Genomic DNA, 20,610 nt, shown 5'->3' with positions numbered 1-20,610 from the left:
ACATTGAATTTAGCTAGAATTGTGAGGAAGAAAAAAAAAGATTATATTGAGAAAGAAAAACTTGAGATTTGAGAGTAAGTGAATTAAAAGTTATTATTACTTTAAAAAATAATCAAATTAATTTAAATAACGTTGTTTCGATTGTCAATTTTGTTTTAATTTGTCACGTTAATGTCAATTTTAATTTGGGGAGAGTTGTACTCCGTGATAAATTTCAAATAAATTAAAAGCTCATGTATTATTAATACTTTTTAAAATCCATATTAAAAATTATAATTGATCCAAAAAATGTGTATTGACACACCAATAACCAGTACTCCAATTTTCAATTTATCACAACAATAACATGTTAATTTCAATTTTCCACGTGAATGTCACACCAGTTTCAATTTAAAAGAAATTTTTATCTTGTGCTATATTATTATAGACAAATTAAAAAATTCATGTATTATTTAATACTATTTTAAAAATTAATGTTAAAACCAAATTTTATTCAAAATGAATGTATTTATAAGTCAATAATTCTATTCAAAACAAGAAAATTCAATAGAAAAAGGCGGAATAGTCAAATAAAATAAAATAAAATATTGAAGATTAGTTTGAGTAAGGTGACTCACAGGTTTTGTGCTAATACTGATGGGGCAGCACGAAACATGACTTCAACCAACCGTAATGTTAATTTTAAAAGTTTGTTTCTTTTCTTTTGGAATTATAGATACAAAACGATTATTTCAAATATATACAGGGATTGCACCTAATAATGATAATTCCCATTTACATAAGAAACTCACAGGAATAGTATGTTTTTTTTGACATGATATAAGATGGTTGATAGACTCTAAATCTAATAATACGAGCACATTAAAATCCGATCATTATATTTATTGGTATGAAGTTGGAAAAGTATCATCTATAGAGGAAGATTTTATCTAAGAAAATATTTTCTAAAACTTGGGCCTAATATAAAATTGTAAAGAAAATTATTAACATAATTTCTGACATTAATTTTCATGATATGGTTTGAAATCATAATAATATAATTTTGATTTTTTATAAATTAAAACCGAGAGAATATTGGGGCCAATCGCAATTTCGTACATACATACAAATACGTAAAGAGTAATGGTGAATTTGTAATTATTTTAACCTTCCTTCCTTATTGTGTATAGCTAATGCAAAAATAGGCAAAAGGAAATTGAAAAAGAAAATAACTTCTAACGAAAACTGTCCCTCGTAATTATAAATAAATTAACATTACAGAAAAGCTTTTCTTTGCAAAAAAAAAACCCCTATTTTCTGTATTCGCAATCCCTAAAAATCCCCTAGCTTCGCGTTTGGATCTTCCTAATTCTCGGCTGACACACAAAATTTTCTCTATTTATTGGTAAGTTTTCTGATTTTTTCTTTATTTTTGTTGATTTTCTGCGCTATTATGTGATTTTTAGGGTATTTATTATTTACAGGGGAAAATGGCGAGAATTAGGAATTTTCGAAAACTATTTATCTTATTCGGGGTTTAATTTCGAGCTCCTTCAGTTGTTTTTCGCTCGATCCCTTGGAAAATTCGGTGGAATTCTGCTGAAATACTCAAAATTTTACTGCATAAAAAAGCCTTATCGTTTACGGCTGCCTTCTTTACTACTGAATTTCAGTTTCCCCCTCTTTTTCGAAGCAAAATTTTGGAATTTTTTCGCACGATTTTGAGCTGTCCAATTCCGAGTTGTTGCACTGGATGAGCTATGATTTCATTACGCCGAATGAAATCAGTTAAGTTGAGCTTCTTCTTCAGCTGCTGAAGATCTCTGCAAAGTTTTACCGCAATGTTTCCTTCTGATCCATAGGTAATTGCTGCATTGCTTCCGGGTTAATTTCGGAAACCCGGAATAATGTCGGGTGTATCCGAAGCCTCCGCCGCCGTGATGAGCAACCGCGAGCCGTTTACAATCACGCCGGCGCAGCATCCGTCGGCTTCTCAGCCTCAGCTGGATCAGCAAATGCGCGTGCCCTACGCCGCCGAAGGCGCCTACAGAGCTGTTGGCGCGTCGCCGCCGTTCCAGCCGGACCCTTGCGGCGGCGTGGCTAAGCAAGGAATGAATTTGAGCTCAGGCGATCAGAAGCGGAAGAGGGGTCGACCGAGGAAATATGGGACGGATGGCAGCATGGCCATGGTGATGGCTTCTGGGCCGCAGCCAATAAGTGTGGGTTTGCCGCAGACGGATAATTTTTCTCCGCCCTCCGCTCCCCCTTTGGCGGAGGCGCAGCACCCAGTGGGTGGCTCGGCCTCGCCCACTGCCAAGAAGCCAAGGGGCAGGCCCCCTGGTTCGAGCAACAAGAAAAAGCAAATTGAAGCTATAGGTATATATTGTGTTTGAGGATCTTGATTGGAATAATTTGGTGCCATTGACCTAACGAATTTGGGAAATATTACTATGATTATTGGCGATGCAGTTGGGGTTCTAATTGGGTATATTCTTCTTCTGATTTTTTTATGTGTTTTTGAAATGTGTCACTTACTTCTGTAATTCTTCTGTTTCAGTTTATCTTAGTTAATCTGGGAAGAACTGTAAATTGGTATTAGCGGCGTAACTTGATTTTATTTCGTGCTATTTTATGCTATTTTGTATTGGGAAGAAATGGTCATTTGCTGAAGCTGATCACTCAAGAATTCTAAAATTATAGAATTACCTAGATACCCCCTTCTAAACTTGCTTTGTCTTAATTAATTAGTGTAAATGCTGTCTCTGTCTGTAATGCAAGGTGGTTTCTTTTTTCTTTTATTTTTATTTGTGTTTATGAGTTTCTTTTCTCCTCTTTTATTTTTATTCTGGGAAATATTTTCACCCATGTCTTGGCTTGTCCAGGTCAAGATGTCTGGGAAATATTTTCACCCATGTCTTGGCTTGTCCAGGTCAAGATGTCTGCTCTTTTGACGTTTTCCTTTTCTTTCTCTAAAGTTTATTTTTCAGGGCAGTGGGAATAACTTGTAATTTGATTGTTGTACTACACAGTCGAGCAAGCTTCTTTTTATTACTCCCTCCGTCCACGAAAATGTGTCATAATTTGTCATTTTTGTCAGTCCACAAAAATATGTCTCAACCCTTTTTTGAAAATAATCAACTAACTATTACCCTTTTTTTTTTTAGAAAAATCTATTACCCCTTTTAGTGGGGTCCTTTCTCCCCTCATTAAATACACAACCAACTTTTCTTAAAATCTGTGCTGACCTCCCCTAGGATTTGTTTTACGGAGGGAATATAATGTTTATTTATTTATTTGTTTTCTCTTGACTTTCTCCCTATTCATTTGCAGCTTCTACTTTTCCATACCATTATCATTGTTACTATTATGTTGTTATCTTCTTATAGCTTGAAATGCTCACACAAAGTCATGCTTGCAGGTTCAACAGGAATTGGATTTATACCTCATGTAATCAATGTGAAGGCTGGAGAGGTTGAGAATTTAAAATAATATCATTCTACAAATTTTAGAGCTCAATAGCTCATGTCCATTTGGATCTGTTTGCTCTAAAGAATATCTTGAATCCTACCATATAAAAACACCCATGACTTAATCTAATTCTAACTTTTGACTCACACGAACTCATATTTTTCCAGATTTGTAGTGATGTGGATTGCTTTGTATGTTACTATTTTTTGCTTTGTATTTTATATTTTTTTTTCAAATTTGGTGCATGCGATGCAGTTCTAGCGGAGTTTTTTTTTTTCTCCTCTTGGTATGTCTGAATTGGGATTTTCCATGAGAGGAGGTCTTGATATGCATATGGAACTAGAACTCAGTAATGTCAATGGATCAAAGAGAAATAGCATCATCATATGTTGATTAATTCTTACTGGGTTTCAGGATGTTTCTTCGAAAGTAATGGCATTTTCTCAAAATGGTCCAAGGGCTGTTTGTATCCTATCTGCAAATGGTGCCATATCAAACGTGACACTCCGCCAAGCTGCAACATCTGGTGGAACCGCAACTTACGAGGTTTGTGTAGACTATATCTTTGCTCTCCCTGCACTGGTTAATGCTATTTTAAGGATCCTCTATTTCTAGGTTTTATTCATAAACTGCTGATATTATATTGGTAGCATTCTCCTATCCAATTGATCAAGATTTGCTAATGTTATTCTTTCTGTTTATGTAGGGGCGATTTGACATCTTGTCCCTGTCGGGCTCATTCATGCTATCAGATGTTGGCGGTCACAAAAGCAGAACCGGTGGCTTAAGCACAACGTTATCTGGACCGGATGGAAGGGTGTTTGGTGGCTGCGTGGCTGGTTTATTAATCGCAGCTTCCCCTGTCCAGGTAGATCGTTCTCTGAAAAATGTGTCTCCTTGAATTGAGTTGCTAAAACATGCAGTCATTTTCTGACGATAACTATCATTTCACATATTCCATTTCGTGCTATGATGGTTCAGATACTTTCCTACCCTCGTTGTTTCGACTTAGGATGTTCTTGTATCCTGACTTGTTATATATTCCGAATTCACGGGTAGCACGAGAAAATGGAGATTGCGCATTATCTCTGTGTAGTTTCAACGAGAGTGGCCGTGTTTACAGAAGCTGTATTTCTTATACTGCAGGTGATAGTTGGAAGCTTTCTAGCAGATGGTCGGAAAGAGCCAAAACCAGCAGCAGCAAACTACATGGAGCCTTTATCTGCTCCTCCAAAAGTGAACATGGGAGGTGGCGGCACGAGCAGCTCGCCTTCACGAGGGACGTTCAGCGAGTCCTCCGGTGGGGCCGCCAGCCCGCTCAATCTAAGCTCCGGTGCATGCAACAACCACCCCCATGCCATGTCTGCCATGCCCTGGAAATGATCTTCTCTGCATAATTTCTAATCAGAGCTGTATTTCTTGTTGATTTGTAGTATGTAGGAATGCACTTGCACCCTGTAGAATTAGCCACCTCCTTCATCGGTTCACACGTCAGGTGTTGCCTACTTTACTTACTTTCTACTAATTACAACTATTTCATATTAGCTCGTCGCAACTCCTGCCACTGCCGCAATTTTTCTACTCCTTACTTATTTCTATGTAGCCGTCTGTTCGAGTCACTTAAAATAAATTAGTGTTAGGCGTATGTGAATTATTATTATGTATTTTTCTAATAATAATTACAGTATATTTTTAAAAATATAGCCGTTTGTTCTTGACAAAAGAAGGCCTAGGACGAAACAATAAAAATGAGCTTTTATCTGCCATTGTAAAAATGTAATACTAACAACACTCGTATAGATAACTAGGGATGTCAATCGGGCCAGTCCACCGGGTTTTCGGGCTAGCCCTATCGGGTTCCGAATTAGTCGGGTGCAGACTAATCGGGTTGGAGATTTTTTCGGGTTGTAAATCTTCAACCCTAAACTTTCGGGTTTCGGGCTAGCCCATCGGGCTAATCAGGTTAAAGGTGTAAAAATAAAATTATCATTTGTATTTTATTATTCCTAATGATCTAATGTATAATGTATAAAATATACATAGATATTAAAGATATAAATTATATAGCAAAGCATGAAATGCAAAAATATAAGATATTCAAAATTACATAAACAAAATTATATTAAAATGAGATAGTAAATTTAACATCTATCAATGCACTAGAATCAATCTGGATTATTACCGAATAATTAGTGGATTTGCCATGCACGTCTCATTGACAGAAAAAAAAAATGGTATCACTTTAAAATGCGATACTGATAATTAATTTCTAACTAATGAGATACTAATAATCAATTTCTTCAAAAAATCCGTAATTAATTTCACTTTTTTTAATGAGATTGCACACACACACATATATATTCTAACTAATTAATTTCACTTTTTTTAATGAGGCTACATTTATATATTTAAGCAAATACCATAGATCTAAACATAACAGAAGTTGTAACTGGATGCATCAGTCATAATTCCGTCAGCTCACCGGGTTTTCGGGCTAGCCCTATCGGGTTCCGGGTTAGTCGGGTGCGGGCTAGAGGTTTTTTCGGGTTGTAATTTTTCAACCCTAACCCTCTAATTTTGTCGGGTTATTCGGGTCGGCCCACGGGTTTCGGGCTGCATTGACATCCCTAAGATAACCAAAAAATCCCATTAATTACAAAAACGACAAAATGTGAGAAGGATAACCAAAAAATTCCATTAATTGAGGGAAAAAAGGGTTAATGGCGCATAAATAATCCAACTATAGCCGAATTCGGGTCTGGGTACCAAATTTCAAGGTCTGTAAAGGATAATACTAAACTTTCAATTGGTCTGATTTAGATACTCCGGCCAATTTTTCGGCGAAAAATTGATGACATGGACAACTGGAAATCTTACGTGGAGTCGCCAGAATAATAGTTAAACATAGTCGTTTTACTTAGTTTAAAACTATGTCGTTTTTTAACTAGAAAAGAAACGGGGGAGAGAACATCACTGCACTTCCGCCACATTCCACCCCATCGCCGCCCCCAAAAGCCTTTTCGCATCTCTATAACATCACTGCACTCCCGCCAACAGTTGCCGCCACCAAACATCGCCTCTTATTGTTTTCTTCGACAACCACCACGCCTGCCACCACAGGTTCCCGTCGTGGGGAGTGGATGCAAAATATTTAGTTTCCCCCAATTCGCCAGTATCAATGCGAGAAGAGAAAATCACTAGCGCCACGACGGCGCTGAAATTCTCATTTAGCATAGCTCGAGTGGCAGTGGCGCTGATCTGTTAATTGATAGGCTACAAAGGAGCTGAGAGGTCAGCGCTCGAATCCCTAACCGACATAGCCACCACATATTTGAAAACAGTAGCCAAATTGAGCGCGGAATCCGTCAATTTGAGGACGATGTGGGGAGTGGTCCGAGAGGACGATGGTGACCAGATCTGGGAACTAGGGCTGAGCGGTGGAGAAAAATGGGGAGGTGGAGGTGCGGCCTATAGGCTGAGTCGCCGGGAATGGAGCGGAGAATTGGGGCAAAACCTAGGGTTTTGCAGAGGGCGGCGCCGCCTCTAGAGAGACGGGCGGTAGCTGGCTGGGCGATTAAGTCTGAGAGAGGGCAGAGGGAGAAGAGAGAAGGGGAGGCGGCGCTCAGGCGGAGCTTCGCCGAAAAATAAACCGCGAGGCTGAGGTCGAAGCTCATTGTGCCGCTCCTCGCCGGAGGTCGGTAGGTGACAGCAGCGCTGCCTAGTCCAATTGGTGTACGTGCGAATTGGGAGAGGGTAATAGGGTTGGGGTGCTGTGTGTGAGTGTGTGTGTAATTGTTTATGTTTTAATTTGACACATGGTTGTAGTAATTTTTTATGCTTTAATTTTTTGGACGACACATGGATGCCATCTCAACATTAATTTGACACGTATGCAAAATCCCCAAATTACCCTCGTCGGAAATTGGTCGGAACATCTAAATCAGACAAATTGAAAGTTTAGTATTATTCATTACAGACCTTAAAATTTGGTACCTAGACCCGAATTCGGCTATAATTGGGTAATTTAGGCGCCATTAACCCAAAAAAAAACCCAACAACAACAAAGACGTTTTGGATTTTCCTTGTACGCAGTGGGGTCGGGCCGGGCCAAACCAAGCCGGTGCCTTTGACAGCTCTACATGCAATCATCATCAATCATTGATCTTGTGATATGAGTAGTCTCCCATTACAAGGAACTTAATAAACGAGAAAAGTATTTATCATACCAATATCATATTCTTTTCACGTCAGAATAAAACTTTGTAGTAACTTAGAAACAAATACATCCAATCATAAGTCAAGTCCGCAGAGGAGATGTTACTTAGGCTTCGTTTGAGCTCTTCTCAGTAGAAAACGCAATGAAAAGAATCCCAAAGCAAGAGTTTGCCAAAACCAACCTGTCGCATTTGCAGGATCACATCTTGTTGCAAGTTGCCATGCGTAAACACCCTCGCCAATATGTAGAGCAACAGCCAACGTGAAGACTACTTGTATCACAGTCATGGAGCGGTGAAAGAAAAGGCAAATCGCTCTTATCAGGGGAACGGGGCCGAAGTCAGGCAAGCACGCAGCACAGAACATCATTGTCATTCCAATCACGACAGCTACCCACACGTATATGGTCGGACCGTCTAGTGTTCTTCTCTTCCTCTCCTTCCAGTATTCGATGGTTGCAGCCATACCCTCTTGAGGGCTAACCAGAGGCCTATAGCCCAGTTCCTCCTTTGCTTTGAGAAACGAAAAGTAATGGGTCACGCCAACCTGCCAAAAAATAGATATAAGTATTTTTTGTAGTTAACAATATTTGCGTATAAACGTCAAAATGGGATGGCAAAGAACCACTTATCCTATGCCAAGTACGCCTCTGGCTAGTACGAGAGAGAGAATAATGTCAAGAATCTTTAAGGCTCAAATCATGGGAATGCTTTAGCAATATGTATATCATTATTGCACAAGTTGAATAAAAGTATATATAGCAGGAAGTTTAGCGGTAGCACCTTGTAGACTTCAGCAGGAAGGATCAGAGGCTGAGGAAGCCACCTCTGGCTTAGCCACGGATACAAAAGCGAGTAGAACACTGAGAAAAGCTTTCCAAGAAAAAGAGCTTGGGAGACGGGCAGTGTCAGTTTAGGCAAGTCATAATCCAAGCCTTCGAGCAGTGGCCTGAGGAACTCAAAACTGTTGACTGGACAACCTGTCAATTATAAGGGAAACAACTAAGATGAAAAGAAAAATTATTGACTTCTGAGAGGAAATGAGGGCATAAATGAACTAAATATCAACATTTTGACCAACTTTACCATCCGAAATGAAGTAGGCTTGGCCGGCAGCAACAGGCCGTCCTACTCTCCCAGGAATATCATCCAAAAGGCCCATGCTAGCCTGGAGCATTGCCAGAACAATATTATCAACATAGACCCAATCCGATTTCACATTCTTATCACCAATTTTGAACGGTAGAAGACCCAACTTCGCAAGTTTTATGATCCTAGGCAGGTGCCTTTCTTCACCCGGCCCATATATAGCAGCAGGGCGGATTGCACAGGAGTATAACTTCCCTTTCTCTTTTCTGTGCAGCCATGGAATCAAACCAAATTTCAAATTAACCCAATGAGTTTAAAGAGGTTTTGAATGCTTCAAGAATGAGAAGTGTATCAAATGTCTAATCTTACAAAAATCAGATTGGGCTAGCAACAAAAGTTTAATTTTGTCATACCAGTCCTTTTGGATCATACTTTTAGGCAGGGAAAATAAATACAAAAAACTTACCTAAAGGATCGATCATTGTGCTTGAGAACAAGCTGCTCGGCTATGGATTTGCTGCGGCCATACGGGTCTACATGATCATCAATAGGAAAGTAAGGTAACGCCTCATTTCCATTTATGACTTCTTGCCCACCAAATACAACATTATACGTGCTGACATAAACAAGTCTGCTCACCCCATGCTCCAGGCAAGCATCCAAGACATGGCAGGTTCCATTTATATTGATCTCATCGATACGGCCATACTGAAGCATTTCTTTGCCCGACATGCCATATGAAGCAAGGTGGAAAACACAATCTGCCCCTTGTAAAGCCTTTTCAACATCTTTTCTCTTACAAACGTCCCCTGATAAATGCATCATTTCACATGTATTGGAAAACAATGATTTCTACTTTAAGTAATATCAAGATTATGCATTTGCTTAATAAGCCAAAAAATTAAATCAAGCCACATTTTATTATCCGTGAAGCCGTTGACCAGATTAAATCTTGCATTTTCATCTCATATGTGTTCACAAATCGTAATTGATGGGAGGAATTCACAGTTGACATCACTCAAAATTAAGAAAACAAAATTAGCTCGAGATCCCAATTACTTACTGCAGCTCCACATGTCCATTCTATCACTAAAAACAGAATAATGCTAATGTAAAACCCTAAAATGCATCAAAATCACTTCAAACAAGTCTGCATCTACGAACACAGCTACTAGCACTCTCAATTGACTGATTCACAAGTTGCTACACACACAGGCGGGCATATGTAAAAATGAAAAATTAAGAAGCAGACCTTGTAAACAACGAACACCGCGATCATGGAGAGCGTCGGACCAGGGTGATTCGGCCCGAATGTCAAAGGCCCGGACTCGATAGGCACCTCGTCTGACCAGCTCGAAGCAGAGGGAGGAGCCCACAAAGCCCAGGCCGCCGGTGACCACGAAGGTTTTGCCTTCTATCCCCTCGTTCTCGCTCAAATGCATCTTGAAATTGAAATCCCGCAATCTGTTTGCGAAAATGCCACAATGACCTGAGTCGACTCTCTGTGCTTCCAGTCTGTTTGTGAAGGTGCCTTTTTCTCTTTTTAGGACACGTGGCATTTGGGTAACATGGGGCATCAAATACTGGAGTACAAAATTTGGTAAATACAGAATTTCTTGTGCGGATTGTATGGAAAATTAACATAATTGTATTTTTTTTGGGCAAATATTTAGGGGTTGATATCCATTTTCATGGCCAAAATTATACTTCCTCTGTTCTGCTTCAAATGGCCCTAAATTTTTTTAACATGAAAATTAAGAAATATATGATAAAGATGTAAAGTGGCGATGGAACCATCCAAAAAGTAGTGTTAGATATTTTTAAATTTGGGCTGGATCATTTGAAGTGGGACAACCCAAAATAGAAATAGGGTCATTTGAAGTGGGACGGAGGGAATAATATTTTTCTATGCATTAAAATTACTTCATCCGTCCCTAAAAATTGTAATTTTATTGTCACATCAAGATTTCTTAAAATTTGGGATTTTTTTAAAATTAAAAAATGACTTCACAAACTTCCTCTCATTATTTACAAAAAGATATGAAATTCAATCTCCATTCAAAAACAATTATTAGCATACTTTTTTTATTAAAATCTATGTTGTCTTTATTGGACTATAATTTTTAGCGACAAAGGAAATACTTCGTAAATATTGCAATTATATTTTGTTCATAATTAAGAGAATAAGGTTGGCTTTTATTATCTGCCAACTTCTAGCATTTTCTTTTGTTATAAATTTATTATATAAAAATGAATGATATAAAATAAGGATTTTTTTTTATATATATAATTCTCATTTTTTTTCTAATCTCATGATTTGTAAGGTGAAAAATACAATTCATCATATTAAAATTTAAAATGAATATTATTACAATAATACCTACTGATAATATATGAATTGAATTAAAACAAATAAGGAGTAAGAATTTTTTCCATTATATTTAAAACATTATTCATCATATTTTATGTTTTGTCATAAAACAGAAGGCGCCCTGTACAGAAAAGTCGTGAAAACACACACAAGATATGCATTTATTTCACAATTAACCAAATTATAGTACTACAATATTTCTCGGGAACTGCACTACAATGTTAGGCTTCCCTCTAATGTTGGTGTCATTTTGTGTTTTATACAGTACTCATTTTTTATTTTGTGAAGGGTATACAGTACTTGTTGGAATCACTAATTTATGTAACTAAAGCATCTCGATTTATGTTAAAATTGAGTAAAATATGGAAGAATAGTAAATAAATTTGGTGATGTTTTCCTTGCTTTCTCGTTGATGTTGTCACGTTTGCAGGGAAGAAGAAGCACTACTGCGTCTTTTTCGGTGAGTCTAATTCCGCAGACCACATTTCTGCTCCAATTTTACAAAAACCCATCTCTCTTTTTGAGTTTTCAACAGGTAATTCTTCTTGCATTCCTTGTTCCACAGCTTTAATGTTCCTGTCGTTTCAATTCTTGAAATCTTTGGTTTTCCATGATTTTCATCTTTGTCTGGCATTGCGCTGAGTTCTTTTCTTACTTAGGTTGGTATGTAATTATACCCAAAGCTCAATTTAAAAAAACAGAAACAAAATATTCAATCTTGTTGCCAAGAAATGAACAACGAAAAATGTGTCAACTTAGACATAAAAAAATATTGATTTTTGTGGGTGGGTGGGGAAGAAATTCTTCAAGGTGGTGGTATAATGGAAGCTTTTTTCATATGTTAATGATCCTTGGTAATTTCGTGTGAAGCCCTTTTTTTTCTTTTTTCTAATGTTACTTGAGTTTTAGGTGGCATAGAGTTGAGTTGGTTATGTAGATTGCGGATTGTGGTTTTAGGTTTAAGGAAGCCTAATTAACTTGTCCAATGGTGTGGGGGTGGTTGTGTGGGCGCCACATCAGATTTTCTATCGAGGGAAACCCGCAGTTGCTACCGAGCTTTTTCAGTAATAGAGCTTTTAAGAACATAGAGATTGATCTCCAACATTGATCAGAGTTAAGCTTTCTATTCAAATAAATTTTTATCATGTTTTCTGTAAATCAATCTTAAATAGGGCTGGATCACTATAACTCGACTTTAGTATATGAGCTAGATGATTCGCTTTCAAAAGATTCTTTCTCAGCTTTGTTTGCATTGCATGGGAGCTTCTGTTTGCCTGGAATCCCCAATCATAATAAAGGGATTTATAAAGGGGCCCGTTGGCATATGTCTGTTCCAATAACCAACCTCTCCACATAAACGACGTGGCTTCACATGCACGGCTGTTTATGATTGGTATTTTTCATCCCCAACCCTAATGAATGGACCCGGGTGGGGGGTTGTTATTCATCTACCCTTCGCAGTCGTTATACCAATCCGATCAGTTAACTCCAAACGAGTTGAAGGGTTAAACTCTATGTGCAGGATTGTATACAAGCGGTTCACTTTTTCTGCTTTTGTAATCCCAAAAATGTCTTTCTTTATGCCATTTATCAGTATCACGATAGTTTGTAGAATCAAGTCGTTGTTGAGGTAGATGACATGGCTCCTGAAAATTATTAAATATCAGCATGGATAGCTCGAATACTGGGAACATAAAGAAAATCATATGGAAAAGAAGTAAATCTCCAATGGATGTAGATGGCGGGATAGTGGACCCGAATAACTGCAAAGGTGCAGGGGAAGAAACGCGCCATTGTGATTCTATGCAGTTGGTTACATATCCGAGGACCTGTGAACCCGCCCAGCCATTTGCTCTGCCCCTCGTGCCTGTTCCAAAGGTGGAAGAATGGTGTTCGAATACGTCTGTCGTCTTGACTGGCACAGCTTGTAGAGGGGGGACTGGACCACCTATTGGTATCGCAGACATTGGTGAGAGCAAATTTGCATATTATTTTTGTATCGCTCTCCCTGGCGTCAAGAAAGATCCCGGTAAATATCTTTTCACCTCTGTGACTTATTCTATATGTACTTTTCTATATTGTGCTTTCTTGTAATTTTGGTTGGCTGTTGAAAGTACCTATACTACCGATGAGTATATGTGAACGGTTTATGCAAAGTAATGTCTTTTACCTTCTCATTTTTGGATCCAACATGTGCAGAGAATTTAATACAATTACTCTTCGTATGTATCAATGCACAGAGTGCCATAAACAGATTGTTGAATAAAGTCCTTGCCACATTGTTATGGCAAATTGTATCAAACTCTGTGATGGCATCATATATTTCCGTTTCTGTTTAGAACGTCACGAGAGAAAGACAAACCTAGCGACAATATTTTCGTGTTGAAACCTCTGCATTAATTTTCAAAATTCAAACAAAAGTAAAGTCTGTTTATGAAGCATTTTGAATACTCCATAATATTTCTTTTTTATACTAACATGATTTTGTTCTCACTTAATTACCTGTATCAGGTGAATTCAGCTGTGAGATTCAAAGGGATGGGAAGGTCTGTGTTCGAGGTGTGACATCGACTGGTGGAAAAATCGTCCAAAAATATACCCGAGTATATGAAATGAAATTTCAGCAACAATCCCCCCCCGGACCCTTCACGCTCTTCTTCAATCTGCCAGGGCCCGTCGATCCTAGGTTGTTCTTCCCCCATTTCAGACCAGATGGCATCTTTGAAGGTGTTCGTTGGAAAGTACTGAGTAAAGTAGAATCTTGTATCTTAATGTAATATATCAACTGCTCATCTTTTGCTTAATCTGCTGTAATCTATGCTGGCACCCTTTTCAAAGGGCCATGTGCTTGCTTGCTATGTTGGAATTGTTCATGAACATGTATTTCTTCAGAGAAATGAGATTTTCTAGTATAATTTTCAACAAAATTACATTTCTTTAATAGAAAAAAAGAGAAATTAGGTAAAAAATCTCCTTATTCTTGAAATACATGTGAATTTTGGACAGAATTGTCACAGATTGCTATCTACTTCACTTGCTTTTGGTGGGGAAAGAGGCCATTTTGTTGATGCCACAGATTCCAGCAGGTTTCCCTGTGTTTCTCTTCATTCTGATATATCCTTTCTCCCCCCATTTTGGCCCCCAAGAGTTCTTCACAATGACGTAGTCCAGTCCCTTGCTCGTCCCGTATCCAACGGCCGCCACTCCGTGATCGAGCTCGGTCCCACAGTGCCCGTCGAACACCCCCTGCAATCAATCCAGGTAATCCAAAATCCTTATGTAAATGTATGATCTATGATACTTACTGCTCCAATCCTTGTAAGAAAATGGCGTGTGTGAGAACGTACCCCGCTGTAGAACTGGAAATCTCTGCCGGAAGCCTCGATGGCCACACTCAAGGGCTGGTTGGCCAGCGCTTTCAGCAGGCTCTGCTCGTCGTTGGCAGGTACGTCGTGGTATCCACTAATGGCAACTGCTTCCGACATGCCCTGAAAAACATTTCTTGCAAACGATGTTAAATTTACATTGAAAATCTTAGCTACTTTCTTGATTATTATAGGGTTTGGCTCAGATTGATTACCCTGCTTTCTTCACAGGTTCCTTCTTCCATTAGGTACGGATAGTCTTCTTCCTTGTGAAGGCCGCCGCTGGAGACGATGTAGGTGAACGCGTAGTCCATGAGGCCTCCGTTGCAGCCGTTGTTGTAAGTTGTGTCGCAGTCGATCAGCTCCTGCTCCGACAGTTCGGTTAGGTTACCCGTCACGATCTGGTTTATGCCCTCCACCGAAGCCACGGTCGAGAATGCCCAGCAACTGCCTGCGATTGCAGTTCAAGAATCCCGAGTTAGTACCCGTACTCGAATTCAGACACAAACAAAATTACAAACATGCCATTGGTTATGAGTTTGGATCTAAATATAGGTACCATGTTACAGGCTTTAGCCCGTGAGACTGTCTTACAAAAGTTTTTATGAATAGAATACGGGATGAAGATGCATCCGTTTACACGTACCACACGAGCCTTGGTTCTTGACACGAGTAACGGCTCCTTTCTTCCTCCAGTCGACGGATTTAGGCAAGCCCTCAAAATCCCGGTACTTAAACTCCTGAGGGGACTCGTTTCTCCGGGGCAATCGGTCGACCTTGAGCCCTAGGAACTTCTGCTTGAACTCGTCGTGGGTCATGTCCGCGAACTCGTTCAAGCTGAGCCAGTAGTTGGCGACAACTTTATTCCTCTCATCGACATGTTTCAAGTTATCCTTAAAGATCTCGAACCTATGCAGCTTCTCCTCGATGCTCTCGTACTTCTTGCCGTGCCTGTCGAGCCACGACTCGAAGAGGTTTATGAGCTTGTCGATGCACGTCAGGTCGTCGGGCGAGTAGCCCACGATTGAGAAGTCGCGGGCGGACACCGTCGCGCAGGAGGAGGAGAAGAAGATGAATCCTGCAAGAAATAACAGTTTGGGAAGTGAAGTGAGAGCCATGCTTTAGTGCTAGGATTTAATTGGGAGATATTGATGATAAATGAGTTGTGATTGAGTAGTTTTTATAGGTAAGATTAGTGTTGGGAAAGTGTTGTTGCTTTCAAGTGAAGGTGTCTAAGACTTTAAGCTTAGTTCATAGTTTTAGGTAGGCATGTTTCCAAAATTGGTGATGATGATAATACACAACGTCTCAGCTGAGAGAGGATGTTATAATTTCCTGACAAAATCCCAATTAATTAGATCGAAAAAAGTCATGTTGTGATTCCTTCTTTTTTTCTTTTTTTTTTTCTCCTTTACCAAATCAATACACTTCTTTTTTCAACTATTTATTTTGAGTTTGGATCAGTCTTGATCCAAATTTAAGACTGTTCCATTCAACCCTTCTTAAAAAAGACTTCCATTCAAATTCATATATCTCTGAGTGTATGATAATTGTTCTTAAAAAGTTAAATTGTATTGTGCTTTATTTTATTAGATTTGTCAATCGCCAAAAAGAAACCAGAAAATAAACAGAAAATCTTTATTTTATTAGATTGTCAATCGCCAAAAAGAAACCAGAAAATAAAATGTCAGAAGTGGGATTTGAACCCACGCCCTCTCGCGAAGACCAGAACTTGAGTCTGGCGCCTTAGACCACTCGGCCATCCTGACTTGATGAAATTTTATAATTTTAATAGCTATAAATATCGGTATCTGGTGCAAATTAGATAAATTATTATTCGACAATAAACAAAGAGATTACTCTGTCCTAACAAAAACAAATAATTACTCGTATTTTTAAAAAGTCATTTGAAATCAGTATTCAATATATAAATACATATTGATATTATTATGAGTTAATATTTCATCCCCAAAGTGAGTGCATACGTGATACGTTAAAATTATCCTCTTGATAGAGGTATGGGGAAAAGTATCATTTTCTTCGGGAGTGTTTTTCTTTTTATCCTCTAAATAGAGGGGTAACATAATAAAGTTAAAAAAAATTCATTTAAAATGTGAATTATATGTTATTTATTTTGAATGAAAATATATTTATCTCATTATTTTAACTCAAGCAAAGAGATATTACCTAAAATTTATAGGATATATCCGAATTTTTCTATTTCATAAATACAAATAAAGTATAAAGTGATAATAAAACATATTCGTTCCTTATACATCAAAGCAAACACATCCTTAAAGTAGAAATTTAATGAGAAAATAATAAAAAAGCAACAAAAAAAAATACAATCATTTTAGTGGAGAGAGAGATCTCGACCATTTAATTGGGTTTGAACCTCAACAGTTTGATAAAAAAAAAAAAAAAAAAAAGAAAGAAAGTTGCAACTGTATCTATTATGTCGTGCATAATCTAAAGAAATGAATGTTTATTAGAACTATTATTTGGATTAATAGGAAATTCCTCTAGTCGAATATATATACAGGGGTTGTTAGATATGAGCTAAGCTACGAATGAGAGAGTAGATTTGCAGAAAATAACCGATTTTTCATTCATATGAATTGTGCTGTATATATAACAGATTACAAGAAAGAGATGACTATAATTTAACTACTTCCTAACCTCACTAATAGCTTTACATGTCATCATAACTAACTTGAGCTATTCTATACTATTCTGTTTTAACTGTTTCGAATACAACCCCAAAAAAACAGAAAAAATAACCTTTATCAAAAGGCAACTTTGCAAGTAACAATTGAAACCGAGAGATGGACACCGACTTTGTGAGCATGCATATCTGCAACTTGATCAGTGGTGGAGATGTGTTGAAAATCTAACTCTTTCTTGATAACTTTGTCCCGAACAAAGTGAATATCGATCTCTATGTGCTTGGTTCTGACATGAAGCATCGGATTGGAAGCCATGGCAGTTGCACTTTTATTATCACAACAAATCGCAGGGCACTGAGATAAGTTGTAGCCTAGCTCAGGCAATAAGGATTTTATCCAAACAAATTCCATGGATGTATCAGTGAGTGAGCGATATTCAGCTTCAGTGGAGCTGCGTGAGACAACACCCTGCTTCTTGGAGCTCCAAGATAAAAGATTTGGACCCAAGAAAACGAAGTTGACTTGCGATCATCTAAAGATCCAGCCCAATCCGCATCAGAAAATGCAGTAAGTGTGAGATAAGGTGTAGAGGAGAACCGAAGAGAGTAATTAAGAGTGCCTTTAAGATATCTCACCAAGCATTGACTGAGTTTATTTATCATGTAGCATATGTCAGGTCTAGTGACAGTGAGGTATTGAAGAGCACCTATGGTGCTTCTGTAAAGAATGGGATTTGAGAAGAGTGCATTATCATTCTTATAGAGTTTGGTGCCTGAATCATAAGGAGAAGGTTGAGGTTTGCTATTAAGAAGGTTTGTTTTGTGAGCAAATCTCTAATAAACTTGGTTTGAGAATGGTGAAACTCATTCTGTTTCTTGGATACCTCCACACCAAGGAAGAAGTTAACACTACCCAGTGTTTTTAGAGCAAACTCATGAGATAATGTGTGAATAAACTGTTACACCAGTTGAGGGTCTTCACGAGTTATTAAGATATCATCCACATAAATTTGGACCAATAATAAGCTGCCAGCCTTTCTCATAAAAAAGGAGTGATCAGATGCTGAATGTTGAAACCAATACTTGAGAAAATGAGTCTTAAGCCTTTCATATATACCAAGCTCTAGGAGCTTGCTTAAGCCCATACAAGGATTTTTTCAACTTGCAAACACAGTCTGGATGTTGTTGATTCTCAAATCTTGGAGGTTGTCTCATGTAAACAGACCTGTCTAGATTTATATCAATATGTCGAATGTCCCAGTTAAAAGACACAGCAAGAGAAAAGAGCAATCTTACAGACATTGGCTTGATGATTGGGCTGAAAGTTTTAAGGAAATCAAAATTAACCTCCTAGTTGTTGAAAGCCTTTGGCAACTAGCCTAGCTTCTAGTTTGTCAAGACTATCATCTGGATTGAACTTGACCTGTAAATCCATTTACAGTCAATAGGATTTGAACCCATGTAAAAAATTTATGCAGTATTATACTATAGTTTATGCAATAGTATATATTGGCTTATGCAATCACTATCATTTTTCGCGAAAGATAACATTCTCGGTATAACTCATCCATCCCTACGTATAAGAATACGTAGCGAGCTTGCATGATAGTTCCATATATAGCCATCAAGCAATCAATTATCAAAAATTCCGGGATTTTCTTTAGCTCCAACACGGGCGACGCAACTCGCAATGAGACGTCTTCGATCCTCGGCGTTTCGTCCCCTTTGAATACGGGGCGGTACCTCGGGCTCCCTTCTCTTGTGGGACGGAAAAAGAAGGAGATTTTTCAATATCTCTGAGATCGTATGTGGAGTAAAATTCAAGGGTGGCAAGGCAAGAAATTATCAAAGGCCGGGAAGGAAATTTTGCTCAAGAGAGTGGCCCAAGCCATTCCCTCTTACTGCATAGGGTTTATTCTCTCTACCCACTAGCCTTACGGATGACATGGAAAGGCTCATGAATAGCTTCTGGTGGAGCAACAAGGGAGGCTCGGGTCGTGGCACTAACTGGATGAAATGGGACCGTTTGTGCGTCGACAAAAATTTGGGTGATCTCGGCTTCAGGAGTTTGCAACTACTCAACTTAGCTCTGCTCGGCAAGATGGGGTGGCGTCTTCTTGAGGACCCGGATGCACTAGCCTGTAGGGTCCTGAAGTCGAAGTACTTCCCGCAGGGTGACTTCCTCACGGCCTCGATTGGCCACAGCCCTAGCTTCACATGGCGAAGTATTCTCTCTGCGCAGGACCTGGTTCGAAGAGGGGTCCGATGGAGAATTGGTGACGGAAGAACAGTCCGTGTGTTTGGTGATCCTTGGCTTCGTAAAGATGACTCCTTTCGGGTCACCGCTGCTTGCCCTCCGGGTTTCGAAGGAACTCTCATCTGCGACCTTATGAATCCTTCCTCTGGTCAGTGGGAATTCGGAGCTGCTGCTTGGTCTGCTGGGCGAGAACGATGCCCATTCTGCTCTCGGTATCCCTCTCCCTCCCAACCCTGGTCCGGACAAGTTGGTGTGGCACTTTGAAGAGAAAGGGAGGTACACTGTCAAGTCGGCGTATAAACTGGCGAGCTCACTCACCCTCGACACCTCGCATAGCATTGAAGGCCGTTGGAATAAGCTTTGGAAGATCACCGTCCCACCAAAAGTGAAGCATTTCCTTTGGCGTGCAGCGAGAAATAATCTCCCTACAAAGGAACGTTTATTGTCTCGCGGAGTCACCGTTGGTGGAGAATGTGAGACGTGCAAGTCTAGCTATGAGAATCTGTGGCACACTTTTTTCTTCTGCCCGTTTGCGGAGGCCTGCTGGAACGAGGGCAACGTGCACCAGTTCATACACTATATTACTAACAGCAGTGAGTCTTTTGCGGAGGCTCTCTTCCAGATTATTGAGAGCAATAACGAGGAGCTGAAAGCTAAGGTCTGCATGGTGATGTGGCAAATTTGGAAGGACAGAAACGGTGTTATTTTTAAAGGAGCTTATCCCTCTCCCGGTCGCTCTTTCTCCTTGGCCATTGAGTGTCGGATGGACTGGATCCTAGCAAGGAAGAAGCACGCAACACACATCTCTACGGGGCGCCCTGCTGTCAGCTGCGTTGGGTGGCATCCTCTGCCGCCTGGTACTTTTCTTTGTGGGGTGGATGCTGCCTTTTTTGCGGATATCAATGCCACCGGCATCGGGATTGTGATTCGTGACCACAATGGTGACTTCGTTGCTGGCAAATCTCTCCGGATTCAGGGTCTGCACAGAGTTGTTGAAGGCGAGCTCATGGGGATAAAAGAGGCGTTGTCATTGCAAAGATCAAGGTCTCTCCCACGGAAGGTTGGAGTCCGATTGCAAGCAGGCTTGCGATGTGATTGACTCGGGCGAAAGGAACATTTCTGAGATGGGCGTTCTTGCTGCCTTTTGTCGTCAGGAATTGTCATCGCTGTCGGATCTCCACCTTAACCATGTTCGAAGAGAT

General features: G+C 39.3%; 4 protein-coding genes and 1 non-coding gene across 11 annotated transcripts; 2 read left to right on the top strand and 3 right to left on the bottom strand.

Annotated features, from left to right (window-relative positions):
- The first annotated feature begins 1,176 nt into the window (after positions 1-1,176).
- Positions 1,177-4,991, top strand: LOC130995232 (AT-hook motif nuclear-localized protein 10). 3 transcript variants are annotated; one of them, XM_057920437.1, is made up of 6 exons: positions 1,177-1,384; positions 1,842-2,355; positions 3,398-3,450; positions 3,862-3,993; positions 4,154-4,315; positions 4,594-4,991. In XM_057920437.1, exons 2-6 carry the CDS (start codon positions 1,887-1,889, stop codon positions 4,828-4,830), a joined length of 1,053 nt encoding a protein of 350 aa, XP_057776420.1. In that variant the 5' UTR covers positions 1,177-1,384; positions 1,842-1,886; the 3' UTR covers positions 4,831-4,991. The 3 variants fall into 3 exon arrangements, with proteins under 3 accessions (XP_057776420.1, XP_057776429.1, XP_057776438.1); XM_057920446.1 differs by having other exon boundaries at positions 1,203-1,384; positions 1,464-2,355; XM_057920455.1 differs by having other exon boundaries at positions 1,229-1,384; positions 1,653-2,355.
- Positions 4,992-7,587: 2,596 nt separating this feature from the next.
- Positions 7,588-10,484, bottom strand: LOC130995225 (uncharacterized). Its single transcript, XM_057920423.1, has 5 exons — positions 10,003-10,484; positions 9,217-9,559; positions 8,748-9,016; positions 8,445-8,641; positions 7,588-8,208 (listed from the first exon to the last, which is right to left on the bottom strand). The coding sequence occupies exons 1-5, from the start codon at positions 10,325-10,327 to the stop codon at positions 7,765-7,767; spliced, it is 1,578 nt and encodes a 525-aa protein (XP_057776406.1). The 5' UTR covers positions 10,328-10,484; the 3' UTR covers positions 7,588-7,764.
- A 794-nt stretch (positions 10,485-11,278) lies between these two features.
- On the top strand, positions 11,279-14,048 carry LOC130995213 (increased DNA methylation 3-like). 5 transcript variants are annotated; one of them, XM_057920389.1, is made up of 4 exons: positions 11,279-11,341; positions 11,552-11,581; positions 12,789-13,150; positions 13,633-14,048. In XM_057920389.1, coding segments are annotated over exons 1-4 (660 nt in total). In that variant the 5' UTR covers positions 11,279-11,339; the 3' UTR covers positions 13,899-14,048. The 5 variants fall into 5 exon arrangements, with proteins under 5 accessions (XP_057776372.1, XP_057776402.1, XP_057776361.1 ...); XM_057920419.1 differs by having other exon boundaries at positions 11,290-11,341; positions 11,552-11,656; XM_057920378.1 differs by having other exon boundaries at positions 11,305-11,359.
- On the bottom strand, positions 14,005-15,812 carry LOC130995204 (cysteine protease XCP2-like). The gene is made up of 4 exons (XM_057920364.1): positions 15,133-15,812; positions 14,702-14,937; positions 14,469-14,609; positions 14,005-14,367 (listed from the first exon to the last, which is right to left on the bottom strand). Exons 1-4 carry the CDS (start codon positions 15,602-15,604, stop codon positions 14,152-14,154), a joined length of 1,065 nt encoding a protein of 354 aa, XP_057776347.1. The 5' UTR covers positions 15,605-15,812; the 3' UTR covers positions 14,005-14,151.
- Positions 15,813-16,171: 359 nt separating this feature from the next.
- TRNAL-CAA (transfer RNA leucine (anticodon CAA)) lies at positions 16,172-16,255 on the bottom strand. The gene has a single exon. It is a non-coding gene; the product is annotated as a tRNA-Leu (tRNA).
- Positions 16,256-20,610: the final 4,355 nt, after the last annotated feature.

This window comes from Salvia miltiorrhiza, chromosome 1 (genome assembly GCF_028751815.1).
Source record: "Salvia miltiorrhiza cultivar Shanhuang (shh) chromosome 1, IMPLAD_Smil_shh, whole genome shotgun sequence".
Lineage (NCBI taxonomy): Eukaryota > Viridiplantae > Streptophyta > Magnoliopsida > Lamiales > Lamiaceae > Salvia > Salvia miltiorrhiza.
Note: the sequence above shows the minus strand (reverse complement) of the source record. Positions and strands in the feature narration are given on the sequence as shown.

Excerpts from the sequence above, each read along its gene's own strand:
- LOC130995232 (XM_057920437.1), top strand. The coding sequence starts at position 1,887 with ATGTCGGGTGTATCCGAAGCCTCCGCCGCCGTGATGAGCAACCGCGAG. Across the intron at positions 2,356-3,397 it reads AAAGCAAATTGAAGCTATAG|GTTCAACAGGAATTGGATTT; the intron begins GTATATATTGTG and ends TCATGCTTGCAG. Across the intron at positions 3,994-4,153 it reads GTGGAACCGCAACTTACGAG|GGGCGATTTGACATCTTGTC; the intron begins GTTTGTGTAGAC and ends CTGTTTATGTAG.
- LOC130995225 (XM_057920423.1), bottom strand. The coding sequence starts at position 10,327 with ATGCCCCATGTTACCCAAATGCCACGTGTCCTAAAAAGAGAAAAAGGC. Across the intron at positions 9,017-9,216 it reads CACAATGATCGATCCTTTAG|AAAAGAGAAAGGGAAGTTAT; the intron begins GTAAGTTTTTTG and ends ATGGCTGCACAG. Across the intron at positions 8,642-8,747 it reads AGCCTACTTCATTTCGGATG|GTTGTCCAGTCAACAGTTTT; the intron begins GTAAAGTTGGTC and ends TATAATTGACAG.
- LOC130995213 (XM_057920378.1), top strand. The coding sequence starts at position 11,340 with ATGTTAGGCTTCCCTCTAAT. Across the intron at positions 11,360-11,551 it reads ATGTTAGGCTTCCCTCTAAT|GGAAGAAGAAGCACTACTGC; the intron begins GTTGGTGTCATT and ends TCACGTTTGCAG. Across the intron at positions 13,151-13,632 it reads TGGCGTCAAGAAAGATCCCG|GTGAATTCAGCTGTGAGATT; the intron begins GTAAATATCTTT and ends TACCTGTATCAG.
- LOC130995204 (XM_057920364.1), bottom strand. The coding sequence starts at position 15,604 with ATGGCTCTCACTTCACTTCCCAAACTGTTATTTCTTGCAGGATTCATC. Across the intron at positions 14,938-15,132 it reads CAAGAACCAAGGCTCGTGTG|GCAGTTGCTGGGCATTCTCG; the intron begins GTACGTGTAAAC and ends CTGCAATCGCAG. Across the intron at positions 14,610-14,701 it reads GAACCTGTGAAGAAAGCAGG|GGCATGTCGGAAGCAGTTGC; the intron begins GTAATCAATCTG and ends AATGTTTTTCAG.